The 22348-nt window shown below is 35.8% G+C and overlaps 2 protein-coding genes and 1 long non-coding RNA gene across 3 annotated transcripts; 2 read left to right on the top strand and 1 right to left on the bottom strand.

Moving 5' to 3' along the window:
* Positions 1-221: 221 nt before the first annotated feature.
* Positions 222-4262, top strand: LOC117277398 (uncharacterized). The gene is made up of 2 exons (XR_011408338.1): positions 222-1014; positions 4031-4262. It is a non-coding gene; the product is annotated as an uncharacterized lncRNA (long non-coding RNA).
* Positions 4263-6963: 2701 nt separating this feature from the next.
* On the top strand, positions 6964-7299 carry LOC138893554 (uncharacterized). The gene has a single exon (XM_070178179.1). It carries the CDS (start codon positions 6964-6966, stop codon positions 7297-7299), a length of 336 nt encoding a protein of 111 aa, XP_070034280.1.
* A 12153-nt stretch (positions 7300-19452) lies between these two features.
* On the bottom strand, positions 19453-20812 carry LOC138893553 (uncharacterized). The gene is made up of 4 exons (XM_070178178.1): positions 20787-20812; positions 20166-20696; positions 19973-20093; positions 19453-19824 (listed from the first exon to the last, which is right to left on the bottom strand). Exons 1-4 carry the CDS (start codon positions 20810-20812, stop codon positions 19453-19455), a joined length of 1050 nt encoding a protein of 349 aa, XP_070034279.1.
* Positions 20813-22348: the final 1536 nt, after the last annotated feature.

Raw genomic sequence — 22348 nt, 5'->3', positions numbered from 1 at the left:
TATGTTAAAGGTACAAGCATGGTGATTTTACCAAAATAATTATACTATCAATGTATGTTAATTTGTTATAACAGATAATTTGGCTTATTTTCCGATTACTAGTTCTTTTATGCTTTAAGTATGTACAAGTATAACTCAAGAAAAAAAATATGCGTTATTGTTGTTTGGTACATCTATATGGAGAGTTGCTAGATTTTTTCTCTCTAAATTTTTTCGCAAAATTGTCTTTCTATCTCGGTCATAATTTATTTCCTTTCTTCTGCTCGATTTGCCACAAAAAATGCCTCAGTCGGCAACAACAACCATGGCTTCCGGTTCCTGTCCTGCTCTTCACTTCTTGACATTTTCTTTCTTCTTTAGCCGTAAGAATCCTTATTTGCTTATTTACCTATCTGCTCGATTTGTTGTTTGTTGCACCTCTTTGTTGGTAATGGGTATTTGGTGACTATCTCTTATGTACTATTCTTTTGGAATATTTTTTCCACTGTGTACATCTGCTTTTGACATGCATGTTTGGTTTTTTCCTGCATAGGTTTAAACACGAACGAAAATGACATAAAAACAGACAAGAGCATTGTTGCAGCCAAGGTGTTTGACAATATGCCGTGAAAAACTATAATCTGGTCTTACCGGAAAGTTAAATTCGACATCTTTGGCATTAAAGGCTAAAGTGTTTGAAATTGGGGTTTCAATAATTAATTTGGAGATTTTGTTAACCGATGGTTCTAATGGCTAATTGGCAATTTTTTTGATATTTATATGGCCAATTAGTACCCCTCATTTTTTTGAATTTATTTATAGAATATGTAACTTTGTTGTAGGGCCTCAAGTTATATATTATAACTGTAGATAGCAGAAAAAGGCAATCACCTTATGCTGGAGCTTTCCTCGGAAGATGAGCAAGGCTAATCGTAATGTTGTTGTGTCTGCTCAGATACAAAGAAGACGTTTATGAGCTCAAAGGAAAAGCTTTATTTACTAACATTCTTCCCGAAATTGTGCGTGTTTGCTCAGGTTCGTTATTACTGCTATGCTTGTTATGTTGCTTTAAGCAAACCCAAGGAATTGTTGGGGTTACTTTGGTGAGTAATGAGATTGCTCTTTTTAAGAAATTTTTAGCTTTTGGGAATTTATCATTGATGAACTACAATTAAAGAAAAATCGGATAAGTGGGATAAGACCAAATGTGTAAGAAATGAAATGGATTTTGAGTTGCACCACACGTAATTTAAAATTGGGTGTAACATGACTGAGTTGATATTTTGGGAAGTGTAACTCTTTAAAATTATAGCATTGTGTAACTTAGTCGCAAGTATTTTATTTAAATATTTCGGAGGTTAATTTGATAAGTTTATTATCTTCACATATTTTTAGGAAGAAGTTTATTTACTTATTTATCTTTTACTTTATTGAAAAATCTTTGAGATAGAATACTGGAAAAAAAGAAGAAGAGAGATATCAAAAAGAAAAAAATAAGAGAATCTAGGTAAGAAATGCATTATTAGATAATTAAGAGATGAAAAAATAAGACATTTTAATGATCAAATAGAAAAAAAAGAAGAAAATTTAGATGAGAACTGAGAAGTACAATATTAGAAAATTAAGAGACGAAGACGGACAATGTTTATTCTGTGTTCAAAATGGGTTTAGAAATGACTACATTGAAATGAATATTTGTGTTCTTTTGGGGGGCAGTTATTGACCCAGATAATATGCAAATCAAGTATATTTGTGTTCTTCTGTTTGAACAAAATAAGTCAAATTTATTTCTTGCTACTTGAGGTTTATATTTTTTTCTTAGCATTCATGTTATTTGGTGTTCTTTGAAGCTTTGTACATGGAATTGAGCATGGATTTGATTTCATGTCCCGTGGCTCTCTGATACGATGTGCTATACATTTTTAATAGAACACTGAGATGATTATTAGTTTGCTTCTAACAGCTTTCAAGCTTCTATTGCCTTCTTATTATGTTGCAGGCCTAGCTACTTTACCATTAAATATTTATAGTATTACAAAGCTTCCTAAGATTTCATTGCATTTAGCTTTTGGTACAGGACGTTAGGTATTCTAATTTGTCGGTTTTATCTAACATTCCAAAAATATATGTTGTATTTCTGATAAAGTGATATTGAAAGAGTCTCAAGATAGGACATTATACAAATGTTAGAGATAATCTACAAACTCAGCGCAGTTAATTGCTATGTAGAGAGTTAAAACCAAATATGAACTTCTATGTCCGATTAAGACTTTCAAACAAACATTATGGAATTTGGGAGGTGTCTATTTTGCATTTGTCATACCCGTAGTTTATTCATATTCCTCAATCAAAGTAACATGTGGTGTCAAATGATTAAAATGACATGGCCATTAGTTATTAAATTTTACGTAGGATACAACAATTTATCTATGCAGGTTTTGTGCTTCTTGTTCTGCAGCAGTAGAATTTTCTTGATGCTTAGTATTTGGATGCCCCATATTGGTTTGTTGAAAACTCCTTCTACCCTAAAAGAAAAAACTATTAGCTGTCCTTTTTTTCTAAATGTTTTGCTTTTGAAGAATCAACTTTTGAGGATATTGCTCAAGAGCTGTGTGAAAGTTCTTTATATCGTATTAAGATTGATCTCCATTGTTTTCCACTATTACTCTTTTTTATTCCTTAAAAAGCATAAAGTAGACAAAAGGACGCGGACTACCCCTAACCTTTGAAGTTGAAGAGTGATAGTTAATTTACTATGTTGCGTTTGTTGCTTCCATAAGTTTCTTAATGATTTCTTTCCTCCTCTGTTACTTTCTTCAATTTGTTTTCTTGAAGGCAGGAGGTGAATTTTGAATGAGTTTTATTCTATATGAGTAACTTGGATAAGAAATAATCTTCGTCCTGACATTTATATTTATTTTCTCTTAAATCTGATAATTGTTTTTCATCTGTTACTCTTTCACTCTTTCCTTAATTTTCTTTTAGTTCAATGAAGGTGGATTTTTATTGAGTTCCTCGTACAAATAGGCAAATTAATGTGTTTAACTAACCCGATGAAACTGATTGTGGTCTTGACATTACTTATCCCCAAAACAATTGGTCTTGACTTCTTTTTAAGGCAATATCAATCAGGCTTCAGCAATTATGTGGCCATTGAAACCTCTGTTGTTAATATGAGGTCGAAATACTTGGCATGCATTGGCTGGTTATCTGATAGAAATTTTTTCTTATTCTGCCGTACTTGGTTCTATTTGCTGAAACTTACGTCTTACTGTCTAGATCAAGCATTTGACTTATCAGAAGGTGTCAAATTCATTGCAATTATTTTGTTTTTTTTTGTAAAATCTCGTAAAGTGAAGTGCTAGAAAAATGAATCTTTGAGTTTGTGCATTGATGGATGATGAAAAATTTTGGTTTTAAAACTGAAAGCCATTAATTAAAAGCATGTCACTTATGAATCTTGACATTCATATATATGCATTTTTTTGGATAAATATTTTCTCTATACAGATGATTAAATGTAGTAAGTCACGTTAGAGGGATAGAAAAGGCTTTGGTTAGCTTTTTCAAAAGTGCTATACTGTTTTGTTCTGCTATTATTCGTATGTATTATTGGACCATTTAAGTGATGTATATTGCTAGCATTCTACAGTAAAAAGGAAACTAAATTGTACTTGGTCGAATGAAGGAAAAGAGTTGCTATAGGAAAGCTAATATATTTTGGTATGATGTCCTTAGGCAAGGCTATGTCTTATGGGCCTGTTTATGTGAAGAAAGAGTCTCACATCCGATAATGCTTTTTGTGCTAAATCATAATTTGACTACACTAACACAAATTGAGATTCAAACTCATCTACTTGTATAACAGACTCAATATTATTATTATTATTATTTGTTTTGTGTATTCCTATCTTTTTGTGTTTTTTGCTGAATTTGTAGTTGGATACATTTCAACCTAAAATTTCTATATCTCTAAGGTGAATATTTGTTGTTGTTAAGTAATCTCTATGTAACAATTTACTGAAACCATCTCTTTTGCCTTTTTATATAGCAATTGACGGTGGTGGGCAGGAGCGGCGTGTTGAATCATGAATTTAGCTACGCATGCACATCGTCATTTTGTCGAAAGTTTATTAATGACAAAGTGTTGTGTATATTTTCTTTGTTTTTTCCTGCGTCTAATTGTAAATCCAGCACGTGGGTAGATATTTTAGCTGATAATGGATAAAATTATTTGTAATACCGAACTTAAAAATGCAAGATTTTGTGTCTATTGATTCAAATGTATTTTCTGCGGACGTAGTACTGATATGCATTATCATATCCAATACACCAAAAAATTAAACACCGGAAAATGTAAATGTTGGGCCCGTGCAAAAACGGACCACAGCCATCTAGTAGGGAAAGAAAAAGAAATGTAGACAAGAGGTAGTCAATTTGTGCCTAGTCATAAATGACTCGGAGCCTTTTGCTTAAAAGTGTAATGCTTGGTAACTTTTGCGATTGACGTGTCCTTCACATATAACAAACATAAAAGGGATATTAATGGTGGATAACTACTACCTACAGGCTACAAGGATTGTGATAGTATTTTATCATTTTTAGTCCGAAATCTCGGGTTCAAGCCCTGTTGAGTATGAAATCGCTTTTGTTATTAGCGTTTTACCACCAACACGTGAAATTTCCTTGTACGAATCCAAATTTAGAGGGTATTTGGATTGGTTTATTTTAAGTATTTATTGGTTTTTAAGCACTTTTTTAGTTTTTGTAGTGTTTGGCAATGATAAAAAGTGTTTATAAACACCTACTTTTAGGCATGAAAAGTACAGAAATAAGTCAAAAATCATAAGTTGGGTATTACCAACTTATCGCTTTTGGCTTTTAACGTATAATCTACTTTTTAAAAGTTCAAACACCTTATTAATTGGCTCCAATACATATACGTAGGGGTGTACAAATCGAACCGGAAAACCGCACCAAATCGAAAAGTAAAATCAAACCGATTAAAAAACCCGACTAGGTTTGGTTTGGTATTGAGTAAAAAAAATCCGAATCAAACTGACATATAAATATATAATTTTAAGACTTTATATAGAATTTTATTTAAAAGATGTCTAGAAATATTTGAGATCCTCTCATGGGATATAATATTTATTAGAACTATAAAGTGCATTTATTTTTATTTACTTTAAATAATAGATTGTATCACTTTCTTATTATGTGTTATTGAAATGCGTCAATCATCTCTTTGTTCTTTCATATTTATTATATATTTTTCGAATTTAAAGTGGTATTTCGATAATCTAAAGTTACATAGAACATATCATTATTTAGGTACCATATTAATTTTTATGTTTAATTATTAAATTTGGTTAACCCTAAAAGCGTACATCAACCAAAAATTATTGGTATACGACTAAGAAAATAAACTATTATGTGTTACTAAAAATATTCTCCCATAATATCACTTTAATAGATCATATGTTTGTTATTTTATTTTTATTTTTAGTAAACATATATTCACTTATCAAAATTTTATCTATTACTTTAATAATGCAAGATTGAAATAATATTCATTTAACAAAAAAAATCGAAAAACCCGAAAAATCCGACAAAATCGAACCAATCAAACCGATATAATTGTTTGATTTGATTTTGATAAAATTCGAACCAACGCGGTCTATGTACACCCCTACATATAGGAACACTGAATACTAAACCAAAAGAAATGATGGATAAGTGGAAAGTACAGTTAGAATGTCAAATGTCTTAGTTGAATTATGTGGGTATCTTTACGTAAATACCAATAATCATGTCATAAAATTTCATAAATCACTCTTTGTTATAATTATATTATATTATGGATGTTTATTTAGTACTCCGTTGTAAATAAGTTTCCTAAAGAAACTTATCTATATGAGACTCCGCCATAAATATGTTTATCTATTTAGTACTCTATTGGAAATAAGTCTCCTAAAGAAGTTTATCCTTTCAGTACCCCGTTATGGATAAACATCACCCCGGTAGAAGATTATCTATATCTGGTACAATGAGCTTATCCTTTCAGTACCCCGTTATGGATAAACATCACCCCTGGTAGAAGATTATCTATATCTGGTACAATAAGCTTATCCTGTCGGTACTCCATTACGGATAAACATTACCCCCCGGTAGAAGATTATCTATATCTAGTACAGTAACAACTTACACAGTAGCTTGCAGAAGCAGATTACACAACATCTTGCTTTCTTCTATAAATAGTGGAGATTTCAGTTCATTATGTACATAAGTTTGAAGTTTGAATAATATATCAGTTTCTCTCTATACTTGTCTTTACTTTACATTCTTTATTTTATAACACGTTATCAGCACGAGACTCTGTCATCTCGAGCAAATATTTTGAATGTATCAGAGGTAAGAACTTTCTTTTTCTAAATAATGTCAAATCTTTCTAAACTTGAATTTGTAACCCTAGATATATCGGGCAAAAGCTACATGTCTTGGGAGCTTGATACTGAAATTCATCTTGATGCGATGGGTCTGGCAGACACCATCAAGGATAAAAATCAAGCATCAAACCAAAACCGTGCCAAAGCAATGATATTCCTACGCCATCACCTTGATGAAGGCTTGAAAATGGAATATCTCACTATTAAAGATCCAATCATACTGTGGAATATATTGAAAGATAGATATGACCACCTGAAGATGGTCGTTCTTCCACATGCACGCTATGATTGGACTCATCTAAGGCTATAAGATTTTAAATCTATCAGTGAGTATAATTCTACTATGTTCAGAATTATTTTCCAATTGAACTTATGTGGTGATAATATTACTAATCATGATATGTTGGAGAAAACCTTCACCACTTTTCATGTCTCTAATATGCTCCTGCAGCACCAATATCGAGAGATGAGATTCAAAAAGTATTCTGAACTTATCTCACATCTTCTTGTAGCTGAGCAATATAATGGGCTATTAATGAAAAACCATGAAAACCGACCTACTAGTTCTTGTCCATTCTCTGAAGTGAATGAGACGAACTTCCACCAAGCTAAGCGTGGAAGAGGATGTGGCCCCAATCGTGGTCATGGTCGTGATCGGGGAAGAAACTCTAATCATGGTAATAATAATGCACCAAAGAACTCTCCTCACCACCAGCAGTGGAAAAGGAAGAAACAAAAGCATGAAGCGGTGCAAGCAGCAAAAGCAGAAATTGCATGCTATAGATGTGGAGGAAAAGGGCATTGGTCACGTACATGTCGTACGCCAAAGCAACTGGTTGAGCTGTATCAAGCCTCCCTGAAGAAGACATAGAAAAATGGGGAACCAAATTTTATTTCTGAAGATAATTTAGATTTAATGCATTTGGATGTAGTTGATTACTTTACACTCCCGGAAGGAGAAACAAATCATGTGATCGGTGATGAATCTGTAGAAATGTAAATATTTTAATTTTTGTTGTTTATAGTTGATAGTATGGTTATGTAATTATTGTACATAAATAAAAGTAACGCTTTGATAATGATGTTTACTATCATATTTATTTTGTTTATGTAATTTTTAAGAAACTTTCTCTCATGATACCATAAGTGTGTGAGCAATATTTGATAGTACAAAATGTATCAACAACTCCCGAAGAGCTAGTTGTTTGTCTAGAAGACACATGACACCAATAGTGCCCGATAAATATTAGATTGTGGATAATAAACGAAGGCTCTCGAAGAGCTTATATACAAATATGTCTTCATATTATATGATTATGGTCAAAACATATGTTGTAGTAAACCTGAAGTTTACTAATACAAATGGCTATCATATTGAGACTACAAATGATTGAAAGATTGAAAATCTTCATATTTCCACAATCATATGGGGTAAAATAATATGTATGTGAGAAGTGACCCACCTTATTCTTCAATTTGCAATATATCATGTATCACAATAAACCAGAAGTTTACTAATGCAAAATCAGTCACAGTAAATCAGAAGTTTTACTGAGCAAAAGTAGCTATAGTTAAGTAGAAATTTGCTGATACAAAAGTAGCCACAGTAAATCAGAAGCTTACTAATACAAAAGTTTATGCCATAGTAAACCAGAAGCTTACTAAGAGATAGCACATGACATGATAAACTTGAAGTTTTCATTTGCCATTTTTAAATGAGCTATTTGAGAATTCAAATAAGCATATACTGAAGAACTAGAAGATTCTTCAAGAATTCTCTTGTGTTGCTTGTTCTCATAATAAATTGATTATACCAGCTAAAGTTGGGACTAAGATCCCTGAATTCTGGTATATATAAAAGGTGAATATGAGCTCATTCACCTATCATGTAAACTACTTATAGATGCATATATGAGATGGTTACATATGTGTTTATTGTCAACCTGCAGTTTGGCATTTGAAATTGCTTTGCTCGATTAAGGGCATCATTTTCAGATTATGAAATCAAGATAGTTCATCTTGATGATGCTGGTTTATATCCAAGCTAGTTTAGCATTAAATACCTCTTATTAATAATTAAACTATTGCTTATGAGAACAAAATCTCATGTGTTGGTCTAAGAGTTTCTAAATTGCATACAACATCACTTGTATGCATCAGACCAACAAAATATGATAAGTCATCCCCTCACAATTGGTTTAGGATCATAAACCAAATATTTTTACTATCTAATAACTTTTGATGTGTGGTATATGATTAATTTCTCTACCACAATGCACAAAGATAGGTTTTCCAAAGTAGATTGGGGATATATATTAGTTTTTCTAACATTTGGGGGATGAAATAAACAGTTGAAAAATATGCTATATGAATTGAATTATCACTAATTTGATCCTCACTTAGAAGATAATTCAAGTCAAATGCCAGAAACATTTGATGATCCAAAATTAAATATCATATTTCAGCTGCAAATGCTCCTATTAAAATTAAAGTCCCTGAAGGATAAAGTTTACTGCACGCATGAAGTGTAGTAAATCGATTTATTCCAAAGGTAACAATCCTTGAAAAATGATAGGAGCAAATGATCAAAAATGATCATAATGAGGAGGAAATGAGCTCTAGAAGAGCCCACAACATAATATTTCATGAAACTCCAGAAGAAGTTTAGGTACCTGAAAAATAAAGAAAGTGATGAGATCTCAACAAGTTATGTCGCTTAGGAACCGATACAAAATGATCGTCGACAATATATTTGATACAATATAGTTCACAATATTTTAAAAGATTGTGAGGATCAGACTTGTAGTCCAGACACCTGAGTATGTCATGCCATCTAAATGCAAGTCATAACCTATATGACTCATTTGAGTAAGTTTATATGAAGATCCCTGATGGATTTAAAATGCCTGAAGCATATAGTTCAAAGTATCGTGAAATGTACCCAATCAGATTACAAAGATCTTTGTATGGTTTAAATCAATCTGGGCGCATGTGATATAATCGCCTCAGTGCATGTTTGATGAAAGAAGGTTACATAAATGATGTTATTTGTCCACGTATTTTTATAAAGAAAATGGCATTAGAATTTGTTATACTTGCTGTTTATGTTGATGACATAAATCTTGTTGGAACTCCAGAAGAGCTCCAAAAGGCAATTGAATATCTTAAGAAAGAATTTGAGATGAAAGATCTTGGAAAGACAAAACTTTGTCTTAGTCTACAAATTGAACATTTAGCATACTAGATCTTTATCCATCAATCTGCCTATACAGAAAGGGTCTTAAAATGCTTTTACATGGACAAAGCGCACTCATTGAGTACATCAATGGTTGTTCGATCACTTAAAGTGAAAAATATTTGTTCCGACCTCCAGAAGAGGATGAGGAACTCCTTGGTCCCGAAATACCTTATCTTAGTGCAATTGGTGCACTTATGTATCTCGCTAATGCTACAAGGCCTGACATAGCATTTTATGTTAATTTACTAGCAAGATATAGCTCTTCTCCTACACAGAGACATTGGAACGAGATTAAGCATATATCACGATATTTAAAGGGAACACTTGATATGGATTTATTTTATTCTAACAAAGGTAGTGCAGATCTTGTTGGTTATGCAAATGCAGGTTATTTATCTGATCCACATAAAGCTCGATCTCAAACTGGGTACGTGTTTACATGTGGAGGTACTGTCATATCATTGCGCTCCACAAAGCAATCTATTGTTGCTACTTCTTCAAATCATGCTGAGATAATAGCTATTCATGAAGCAAGTAGGGAATGTGTATGGTTGAGATCAGTGATTCATTTTATTCAAAGAAAATGTGGTTTGGAATGTGATAAAAGATCCACAATTTTATACGAAGACATTGTTGCATGCATAGCCCAATTAAATGGAGGATTTATAAAAGGAGATAGAACAAATCACATTTCACCAAAATTATTCTACACATATGATCTTCAGAAAAATTATGACATTGATGTGTGATGTTTGGCTATAATTATATATTTTTAGTGCATTACTTATCGTACATTTAGGTGCTTTAATGCTAAATTATATTATATGTGTACTTCATTGAGTTTATTTTATGTGTAGGTACGTTGAAAATGAAATTAGGAGCAAATTAGAGATTTTATGTGTATTTTATGCACTACAAGAATGACTCGTGATTATTTGATGATGGGAATAATTTTGATATCATAATTTGATGATTGAAGACATAACGATGAGGTGATAATTAATATTTGAAAAGCAAAGAAAAGAAAAGAGAAAGTTAGGCAAAATTTGGCATCAATTGAAACGAAGCAGCAGTAGCAGGCGAGGCGAGCAATTCTTCTCGCGGTGAAGCTCGCGCCGCAAGGTCTGTTGCGAGGTGATGTGTGTTCCGAGTTTTAAAGCCTATTTTGTCTCCTTATTGGTTATGGACTTGGTTATTTCGTTTAGGCATTTTCCTACACATAAATATTCATTAAACACCATTTTTAAGGGATTAGATCAGACCTGGGGGATTTGACCTAAGGAGGCAAGAACACACTAGAAGCAAGGCGGGGGAATTCTTCTACGAATTTTTCATTTCCTTCTTCTTATTTCCATTATTGGTTATGAATTCTAGTATTGTAGTTTTGCATACTAGTATGAATAGCTAATTTGTTATCTAGAGTTTTGATAGAACCTTTTGTAAGATAAATTCTTGTTATGCTTTTATAGAATTGAGTCGTTGGATTTCTCTACTTGTTCAACTACATGTTTATTGTTGTTGATTGAATGGCCATCAATTGACTATGCCTATTTAGTATGTATTGCTTGGAAAAGGGTACATATTTAGGTAGTTGTTGAGCAACATCACTTCTGACGTATGTGAGGAATCAATACGAAGAGTTTAAAAGTGGGATTAGGAATAACGAAACCTTGGTGCGATCTTAGTGAGCAGTAAACTAGTGACAGCTAGCGTAGTTCGGAAGACTATGTCTAATAAATTGTGGTAGTTGCTCGGAAGAGAATTATGACACCTGAAGTACTCACGATCGGTAGAAAATACTTAAGCGAAATTATATAAGGCATAGCGGGAAGGATTCCGACAATTGGAGAAATCATAACTCTAGACCTCCTTAGTCTTGTCTCAAAATTCCATCCTTGTTAGTTGATAGTTTTACCGCTTTATAATAGTTGTTAGTTAATTAATTAGAAATAAATATTATAATCTCTATAATTAGGAAATTATTTGGACTTGTATTTCTTAGCAATATTGAACAGTTATAGTTAAGCCTTAGTTCTTTATGGGATTCGACTTCGGACTTGTAAACCGGATTATATTTGCAATGACCGCTTAGTCCTTTTTATAAGGCATAGTTGGGAGTGATCAATGTGCAACAAATCCGTTCAAGTGACAATCCGGCAGATTTATTCACTAAATCTTTGCCAACTTCAACTTTTGAGACGATGGAATACAAGATTAAAATGCGGAGACTCAAATATTTAAAACACAATTTTTATCAGGTGGAGTAAAATACGCGCTATACTCTTTTTTCCTTACTAAAGTTTTTTCCACGAGGTTTTTCTTATAAAGTTTTTAATGAGACAAATAGTTATGTGTATTACTAAATATGTGTACTCTTTTTCCTTTGCTACGATTTTCTCACAGGGATTTTCCTAGTAATGTTTTAATGAAGCACATTATCTTTTAATGAACATCCAAGAGGGAGTGTTATAAATATATTATATTATGAATGTTCATTTAGTACTAAGTTGTAAATAAGCTTCATGAAGAAGCTTATCTATATGAGACCCCACCGTAAATATGTTTATCTATTTAGCATTCTATTGGTAATAAGTCTCCTAAATAAGCTTATCCTTTCAATACCCCGTTATGGATAAATATCACCCCCGGTAGAAGATTATCTATATCTGGTATAATGAGCTTATCCTTTCGGCACCCCGTTATGAATAAACATTACCCCCGATAGAAGATTATCTATATCTGGTACAATGAGCTTATCCTGTCGGTACTCTGTTACGGATAAATATTACCCCGATAGAAGATTATCTATATCTAGTACAGTAGCAACTAACACAACAGCTGGCAGAAGTAGCTTACACAGCAGCTTGCTTTCTAAAATAAATATAGGAGATTTCAGTTCATTATTGATAGAATGTATGAGTCCACCAAACTGTATAGAGACCTAGTCCTATACCAGTTCCCACAGAAATACCTAATGAACTAGTAAGTAAATGACACAGGAAATTTTACATGAAAAAATCCCTGCTCAAGGGAATAAAAAACCACGACCTACACTTGTAGGATTTCAACTTCACTACTTGAGCAATCTTTAGATTACAACCTATTATAACCTAGGAATTAAACTCTTAATCCCCCACTAACTTGTAATACACCTATTACAAGCCACTTTGCAATAAACCTATTACAAAGACTTCAACTCATGACTAACTCTAGTCACGACACAAACTCTAAGGGTTTATGGTTTTGGGAGGTTCCTAGTTAAAGCTTCTAAATAAGCAAAGTAGGAATTACAATGAAAAACTAATACAAAGATTCAACTCAACTAAGGACATACAAAAGACTTGTTGTAGGAACTGGTCTGTAGTAGTGTTGTACTTTGTTCTTAATGTACTTGTGACTTCAATGCTTGATTATCAGATCTTGAGTGCTTGAATTATTTCACAAGTGTTCAAGTGATGTTTTGTTGTAATGCTTCTTGTTAATATCCTTTGGATGACATCACTGGGATGATGTAAACACTTGGTTAGTAAAAAGCCCATCCCAATGGGAAGTGACTGTTGCATTGTTTCTGTACTGTCGCATGTACAGTGCATGCAGTCACTTTCCAACTGTAGAATTGACTTCGTACTGCTGTCAGGGAAACTCAAAGGGATCAGGTCCCTGAGTTGATTCTTTTCTGTCTGAAGTCATACAACACACATTAGCTTGAATCCGTTGATAGAGATATGTACAAGTGTACATCAGGTCCTTTATCTGATTCTTAATAATAAGTTTGTTAGATCATCAAAAATATAAGTCTAAGATACTTTAAACCCATCAATTTCCCCCTTTTTGATGATGACAAACTTAAAAATTGAAAACCATTTGTAGAACACAATAAACCAGATAAAGTACCAGGAATTTCACAAGTTCCCTCGGACTCTATGTTTCTCCCTTACTCAGATACCCCTGCTTCAATTTATCTTCCCCCTTTTGGAATCATTAAAAATATACAAGTAAGTAATCAGCATAAAGAAGTCTACCCCAGCTAACTCGTGCCATATGTGTACACACAACATGATAGAAAAGAGAAGCAGAAAAAAAAAAGCATTTAACCGCAAAAAGAGAGTCTTCATTGATTTATAAGACATAAGCCTCTGCCAAAAAAGCAGAGGAAAGTTTGGACTGTTGAAAGCGGGAGCAGTTCGGGTGAAATCCATCCACATCACAAAAAAAAACAACTACCACAAGTCATCAAAAAAAAAACAAAAACTTGATACTGGTCACTGGCACTGGTCACTGGAAGATATTCCTAGGGAGCACTAGAGGAAGAAGGCTTGGAGGAGGCCACAAGAGTGTTGAGAACAAGGTCAATCCGAGCATTTGCGGACATCTGCTCTGCGAGCAGTTTCTCTCACAGGTTCTCCGCCTGTTGCCCGAGCTTAGCATTTTCTTTTGACAGACGAGCAACTTCTTCACTTGATGAACAGGAAGGTCTTGGTGCCCTTATAGCCTGACTTAGCTGAGTCTCGAGAATGGCATTCCTTGCCTTCAGTTTCTTGATCTTCTCTGTAGCACTATTCTGGGCATTGATCAGCTAGGAGATCGTCGAAGTGCTGCCCATTCCTCCAACCTTTTCAACACATTCACATTCCTCCAGTGTAATTTTCGAGAAGGTCTGTTTCCTGGTTTCCATCTTGGACTGTCCTAAGGGCACATTAAAGAACTTGAAGACACGCATGAGAAGAAAGCCATAAGGGAGTCCATGGTTCCCATCCTTGAAAGCTGCCACTTTCTGCATATGTTCAATCATAATGGCAGACAAATTGATAGAGTGAAACTCATCCAATGCTTTCATTAAGTATAGATCAGACCGGGATGTGAGGTACCTTCTCTCAGCACAAGGGAGCAGAACATTATTAACCAACTCAAATAACAGTTGGTACACAGGAAGCAGAGCCTTCTTGTGTATTTGTTCCCCGTTTTGGACAACTTTCTCTTACACAATGGCACGCCTAAAATTAGAGCCACAAGCACCTCTCACATATGACAACCCTTCAGATGGAACTCTGAGAATGTTTCCCAACACAGTAGCATCTATAACAATATCCATATCATTCACTAGGACACAAGTGTGGTCATCTTCAACATTGAAGAGTTCAGTATAGAAACTTTGGACCTCATCCGCATACACCTTGGGCACATCCTCTTTGAACAGATTGCCCCACTGCTGAAATTCCACCATCTCAAGAATTTGTCTCATACCCTCCATTTCAAAAATCTCTGGGTCAAACGTGCGACCCCACAAGACTTTCTGGTACCGCAGCCTTTCTTGCCCAAGCACACTTACACTTTTCATACTTTTGATAGAACCGGGTGCCCCAACAGTTTCCAACTTTCTTTTACCAGACTTCTCAATGGACTTACCATATCTACTTGATTTCACCAAAATATCATCATCAGACACTGATTGTTTCTCCACAACTTGCTTAGACTTGATACTACCTTTCACAGACTTTTTACTTGATGTTTCAACAGCTTCCTTTGAAGCACTCTCAACAGATTGTTTCTTTTTCTGAGATCTCTTAACCATGAAACTTGGTTCTTCTTGAGCATCCTCATCCACTTCCACTACAGGTATACTTTTATAACACACAATTTTCCCGTCCTTCACCAGCCTCTTCTTCTTTTTCTTGCTACTCTTTTTGCTTTTCTTCAAGGCAGACTCAAAAGCCTCCTTCTGTTGCAACCTTGTGGTAGGTCTCTTAGGAGGGGGCTTAGGAGTGACCACGGTATTTCTAATCTTAAAGCGTGCACTAAGAACCACATCATCATGTTCATCCTCATCACTAGATCTCACAACGGGGGGGGGGAGGGGGATGGACTCCAACGGTTCAACATCAAAGTGAGGAGATTGAGAAGGATCGAAGCTGACCTGGGAAGATGATTCCTGACCTGTTTCCTCAAAGAGGGAATTAGGTTCATCAGCAGGGTACCTAGTAGCTTCTTCAAGTGCAGAAGATCCAAAGAGCACCATTGTTCCTTTTTCTCCTAAGAGCAGAGTCCCTTCCCTTTAAGACTCAGGCATGGACGAAGTTACCTTATTCACCAGTCTCTTGGCAGCAATGGACAACATGTTTTCGATGGCCTCCTTTTCCTGAGGTTCCATAGCAGCAACAGTAACCAGAGGACTAGCACACTGATCAGTATCTTCCTCGGACACCCCTTTTCCTTGTTAAGTTTCACCTTTTTCTTCATCCTTGTTCTGTTCTTTGAGAGTATCTGGCAACAAAGAAGAAACACTATCTATTTTTGGTGCTTCTGAGTCATCAACACTTAAGGAAATAGTATCCACATAGGGAGTGATGAGAGAGATAAGGGGTTTAAAGGGAATCAGGTTTGGGTGTTTCTGGGTCAGCAATGGTGGAATAGGGGACGTTTGGTGGTGTTTCTAACATGGCAGATGAGTCAAGGGTTTTCTCTTCAGAGGTGGGTAGGTTTGATTGCTCTTTAGCCATGGTAGATAGTTGGGTATAAGGTTCTAGAAGAGTGGAAAGAGAGAAGGATGATCGCTTAAGGTTAGGAGGTGTAGGGGTTTTAAGGAGGGAAAGGATAATTATGAGGGAAGAGAAACGGGTTCTGAAACGGCTGTAGGTTTGTGGGAAGATGCAACATTGCAGAGGGAAGTGAAAAGATTTGAAAGAAAAGACATGATATACAGGGTCTGAAAAGGTGGATGACGTGGCAGCTAATTTTGTTTCTTTTGAGATATGCATGAGAAAAACACAAGACTATTAACCTGTGGTACAAGAACCAGGTTCTTGACCGGTCTTTCGGAAAAGATTTTTCACCTCTCTTTTAGCGCTCATGCATTGTTTCTTCAGCTTCTATAATCATCATGTGTGTCTACCTGCAACGATATAGAGGTGAGTTAGGCTTGGTCGGAAAACACTTTAGCTATATTTACCCGAGTGTAACTTTCATAGCCATATGGAAGGGAATCAGGTTCTCAATTAGGCTTGATTAACCCCAGTGCCATCCTATTTTTCTCAAAATGTTCCCTGCTTAAAACTTTGGTGAAGATGTCTGCAATTTGGTCTTCTGTACTACAGAACTTTATGCAAATAAGCCCCTTCTCCACATTGTCTCTGAGAAAATGATGTCTCACATCAATGTGATTGGTTCTCTTGTGCTGGACCAGGTTCTTTGCCATGTTGAGTGCACTGGTGTTATCACATATAAAAGGTACACAGTCAATGTATACTCCAAAATCCTCTAATTGTTGTTTGATCCACAAGAGTTGGGCACAATAAGAAGCTGCAACAACATATTCTGCTTCAGCTGTTGAGAGAGCTACAAAGTTTTGATTTCTTGTGCCCCATGAAATCAGACAGGATCCTAGGAAGTGAGCTATTCCAAATATGTTTTTCCTGTCCACCAGATAACCTGCATAATCTGCATCAGCATACCCAACAAGATTAAAATTGTCACCTGAAGGGTAATACAGAACCAGGTCTTGTGTTTCCTTAAGATATCTCAAAATTATTTTGGCAGCCTTTAGGTGAGATTCCTTGGGGTTTGACTGGAACCTTGTACATAACCCCATACTGAATATAATATCTGGTCTACTGGCAGTGAGATACAGGAGAGATCCAATAATGCCTCGATACATTATTTGATTTACAGAAGAGCCAGATTCATCCAAGTCCAGTCGAGTGGCAATGGCAATGGGAGTGTCGATCACTTTTGATGCTTCCATATCAAACCTCTTCAAAAGCTCCTTGATGTATTTCGGCTGACTGATACAGGTTCGCTTCGTGGACTGCTTCACTTGAAGACCCAAGAAAAGGTTCAGCTCCCCCATCATGCTCATCTTAAACTCACTTTCCATGAGTTTTGCAAATTCCTCACAAAGTGAGTCAGCTGTTGCCCCAGAGATAATATCATCAATGTATACCTGAACAATGAGCAGGTTCCTTCCTTGTTTCTTTAGAAACAGAGTGTTGTCAATTTTTCCTCTTGTAAAGCCATTTTCTAAGAGAAAATTTGACAACCTTTCATACCAAGCTCGAGGAGCCTTCTTCAAACCATATTTGAACACATATTCAGGATGTTCATGACATTCAAAACCTGGAGGTTGCTTAACATATACTTCTTCCTTGAGAAAACCATTCAGAAATGCACTTTTAACATCCATTTGGAATAAGGTGAATTCTATATGTGATGCAAATGCAATGAGAATTCTGATGGCTTCCATACGAGCAACTGGAGCAAAGGTCTCATCATAATCAATCCCTTCCTCTTGATTGTAGACTTGAACAACTAGCTTTGCCTTGTTCCTTGTAGTGTTTCCATGCTCATCAAGCTTGTTTCTAAACACCCACATGGTCCCTATGATGGTTCTATTTGAGGGTCTAGGTACCAGGTGCCATACTTTGTTTCTTTCAAATTGATGCAGCTCTTCTTGCATAGCTGTGATCTAGTCTGCATCCTTCAAGGCTTCCTTAATATTTTTGGGTTCTATTTGGGAGAGGAAGGCTGAGAAGGCAAGTGAATTTCTTGCTTTTGATCTAGTTTGGACTCTAGAATCAAGGGGGTGATTATATTATCGAGAGGATGGGAACTTTTGTGTTTCCAGTTTGGCACTTGAATATCATTAGTGGAGGAACTAGGTAATCCTGACTGTTTCCCTTGCATTCTTCTTTTTGCTACTTGTGGAGTACTTTGAACTCCATCAACCACTCTTTCTTCAGCTTCAGTGGTTGTGATTTGGGTACCTGGTTCCTCTTGAGTTGGAGTGGAGGAGGTTGCATTGCCTTCATTTGTCTCCTTCACTTGACTCATCATATATGCCTTTCCATTTGCTATATCAATGATTTCTCCTGGAACCAGTAGTGGCTCACTGTCTTGATCATCCTTGTTGCTCTTCTCACCAGATGAAGGGGACTCATTAAAGATTACATGAACACTTTTTTCCACACACTGAGTCCTTTTATTGTTAACTTTGTAAGCTTTGCTTTGAGAAGAATACCCCAGAAAAATTCCTTCATCGCTTTTGGCATAAAATTTTCCAAGATGATCCTTTCCATGGTTGAGAACATAGCACTTGCACCCGAACGTTCTTAAGTGAGTCAGCTTGGGCTTCCATGCACCTGTTCAACAAGTAGCAGGCAGTATTTATGGCTTATGCCCAGAATATTTTGGCTATCCCACTATCAATAAACATTGTTCTAGCCATATCTTTAAGGGTTATGTTCTTCCTTTCTACAACTTCATTTTGTTGTGGAGTTCTTGGAGCTGAGAAGTTGTGGGTGATTCCATTTTCACTGCAAAATTCATCAAACTTGGCATTGCCAAATTCTGTTCCATGATGGATCTGATGCAAGCCACTTTTGATTCCATCTTCACTTGAATTTTCTTCACAAAGGCTACAAATACTTTGAAGGTCTAATCCTTTGTTCTGAGAAACATCGTCCAAGTGAATCTTGAGTAGTCATCCACTATCACAAAAATGTATCTTTTTCCTCCCTTGATTGGCACTCTCATAGGTCCACATAGATCCATATGAAGTAGTTCAAGTGGCTTTGATGTGCTAACATCCTTCTTTGGCTTGAATGAAGATTTCACATGCTTCCCTCTAGCACATGCATCACATACTTTGTGCTCTTTGAACTTTGAATTTGGCAAGCCACGAACCAGGTCCTTCTGTATCAGCTTGTTCAGAAGAGAGAAGCTTGCATGTCCCAGCCTTTTGTGCCACAACTCGGTATCATCATCAACAGCTTTTAGGCAGATCATGTCACCACTTTATAGGGACTCAAAATCAGCAACGTAGATGTTCTTGTATCTTTTGGCCACAAGTACCACTTCACCAGTTACCAGATTAGTAACTGTGCATATCTTTGACAAAAACTCCACTTTGTTTCCCTTATCATAAATTTGAGAAACACTCAAGAAACTGTACTTCAGACTATTGACATAATACACGTTCTCGATTGAGTGTGAGAGAGACTTTCCAATTTTTCCAACACCAAGAATGCACCCCTTTTTCCCATTTCCAAAGGATACATTCCATCCTTGCAGGGATTTCAGTGAAAGGAAGTCCATGGTATTCCCAGTCATGTGCTTAGAGCATCCACTATCCATGATCCATTGTTGATTGCTTCCTCTCACTGTTCCCTGCAAAAGGAATTCAAGGGTTAGATTTAGGAACCCAAACAAGTTTGAGTCCCTTGTAATGAGAAAAGGGATGAATGAGAGCTCTTCTAGTCCATGTAGGCAACATGCGTTTTTTGTGAGTGGCACCTGGTCCTCTTCTAGTAGTTACTTTTTCAGCAAAAACTTTGTTTTTCTGAACAGACTGGACTCTGGCTTGGCAGTTTTCCTTGAAATTCCCATTGTTCCCACATTGGGTACAAAGCCAGTTATCAGGTACAGTAGCGTACTTGCTATGAGGGTTATAGGGAATTTTCTCCCTTTAGAACCCTATTCCCTGCCTGTTTCCACCATTGTTAAAATACATGGCAGTAATAGCATCTGAAGACCACGTCCACTTAAGAGATTTCTCAAGATCATTTTTTACTTTTTCTAATTCTGCTTGAAGCTGCCTATTTTTCTCAAGCTTAGCACATAAACTAGTTTTCACAATATTCAGCTCATTTTCAAGTTTAATATGTGCCTCACTAGCAATTTCCTTTCCTTTTTTAGAATTTCCAAGCATAGAGTCTGCTTTAAGTTCCTCAATTATTTCCTCTAGGTCTGCAATCATCACTAGGAGATCATCTATTTCTTGCTCAGTGATAGCAACTTTCTCCACTAAGGCATTCTTTTCTTTACTAAGGTTATCAGTGGTTTCTTTCAAGTCAACTACAACTACCATCAAATCATCTCTTTCATGTTCTACACTAGCAATTTTTTCTATTAGAACCTCCTTTTCATTTTTCAGATTTTCTATGGTTTCCTTCAAGTCAACTACGCAAAAAACCATGTCATCTTTAGTCTGCTCAGCATCTCCTAACTCTATGGTTAAGGCATCCTTATCACTCACCAGACTATGATATGCATCAATCAATACATTATAATGACATGAGTTTTTTAGGAGAATAGGATTCCAGATTTCTCTGAACATCCCTAAAATTTACCTCATCATTGTCATCGTCTTCATCATCGTCTGACTAATCCATCAAGGTGAATATTGAATCATATTCATTTGCTTCACTTTCAACTGCCAACATAGAGCTATCACCTTCATCATTTTCTTCTTCAGACTTACTGGAGGAGTCTCCTCATGCTGCAAGAGCTTGCTTCATAATATTGTCAGCTGCATTTTTTCTTTTGAAGCATTTGTCAGGAACCAGATTCCTCTTGGCTGCTTTATCAGAGTTGTGCTCAAAATGTTCTTGCTTCAGAAGAGGACAGCCCTTGATAAAATGCCTTGGCTTTCCACACTTATGACAGAGGTCATAATTCTTTGGTTTGCTAGAACTACCTCTCTTTGGTATACCTTCATTCCTTCGAACCATTTTCTGAAACCTTCTGGTAAGGTATGCCATATCGCTATCCTCCTCACTCGAATGATTGTTTTCAGCTTTGAGTACCAAGTTCTTCTCCTTCTTTGGTTCTCTTCATCTCATAGGTCTTCAGATTTCCAACCAGCTCGTCCATAGTCAGTGTTTACAAATCCTTGGCTTCAGTAATAGCGTTCACCTTACTCTCCTAGGAGCTAGGTAAAACGCTAAGAACTTTCCTCAATAGCTTGTTCCTAGGAATGATTTCTCCAAGAGAGTGTAGCTCATTTATAATGGAAGTGAATCGAGAATGCATATCTTGAATGGATTCATAATCCTTCATTTTAAAGAGCTCATCTCATTGGTGAGCATGTCGATCTTGGACTGCTTTACTTGAGTGGTTCCCTCATGTGCCGTTTGTAGAGCTTCCCATATCTCCTTGGCGGATTGACAGGCTGGGATCCTATTATATTCATCAGGTCCTATGCCACACACCAAAATCTTTTTGGCGCAAAAGTTCTTTTCTACAACTTTCGTGTCGGGATCATTGTACTCTTTCCTGGTTTTTGGCACCATTACAGTAGGTTCTCCTACCTTCTTTGTTGGGACGTATGGACCATCACAAATAACATCCCATAACTCGTAGTCTTCTACTATTATGAACTCAAGCATTCGAGTTTTCCACCAGCCATTGTATTGGTCGTTGAATCTCGGGGGCCTGTAGGTTAATTATTCTTCCTCGAAGTTTGGTGGAGCAGCCATGGTGAGGATCCTCTCTAGGTGTTAACCTTTTAGAAAGAACCCGCTCTGATACCAATTGATAGAATATATGAGTCCACCAAACTGTATAGAGACCCGGTCATATACCAGTTCCCACAGAAATAGCTAATGAACCAGTAAGTAAATGACACAGGAAATTTTACATAAAAAAATCCCTGCTCAAGGGGATAAAAAACCACGATCTACACTTGTAGGATTTCAACTTCACTACTTGAGAAATCTTTAGATTACAACCTATTGTAACCTAGGAATTAAACTCTTAATCCCTCACTATTACAAAGACTTCAACTCATGACTAACTCTAGTTATGACACAAACTCTAAGGGTTTATGGTTTTGGGAGGTTCCTAGTTAAAGTTTCTAAATAAGCAAAGTAGGAATTACAATGAAAAACTAATACAAAGATACAACTCAACT

The sequence above is a fragment of the Nicotiana tomentosiformis genome, chromosome 6 (assembly GCF_000390325.3).
Source record: "Nicotiana tomentosiformis chromosome 6, ASM39032v3, whole genome shotgun sequence".
In the NCBI taxonomy this organism is placed as follows: Eukaryota; Viridiplantae; Streptophyta; class Magnoliopsida; order Solanales; family Solanaceae; genus Nicotiana; species Nicotiana tomentosiformis.
Note: the sequence above shows the minus strand (reverse complement) of the source record. Positions and strands in the feature narration are given on the sequence as shown.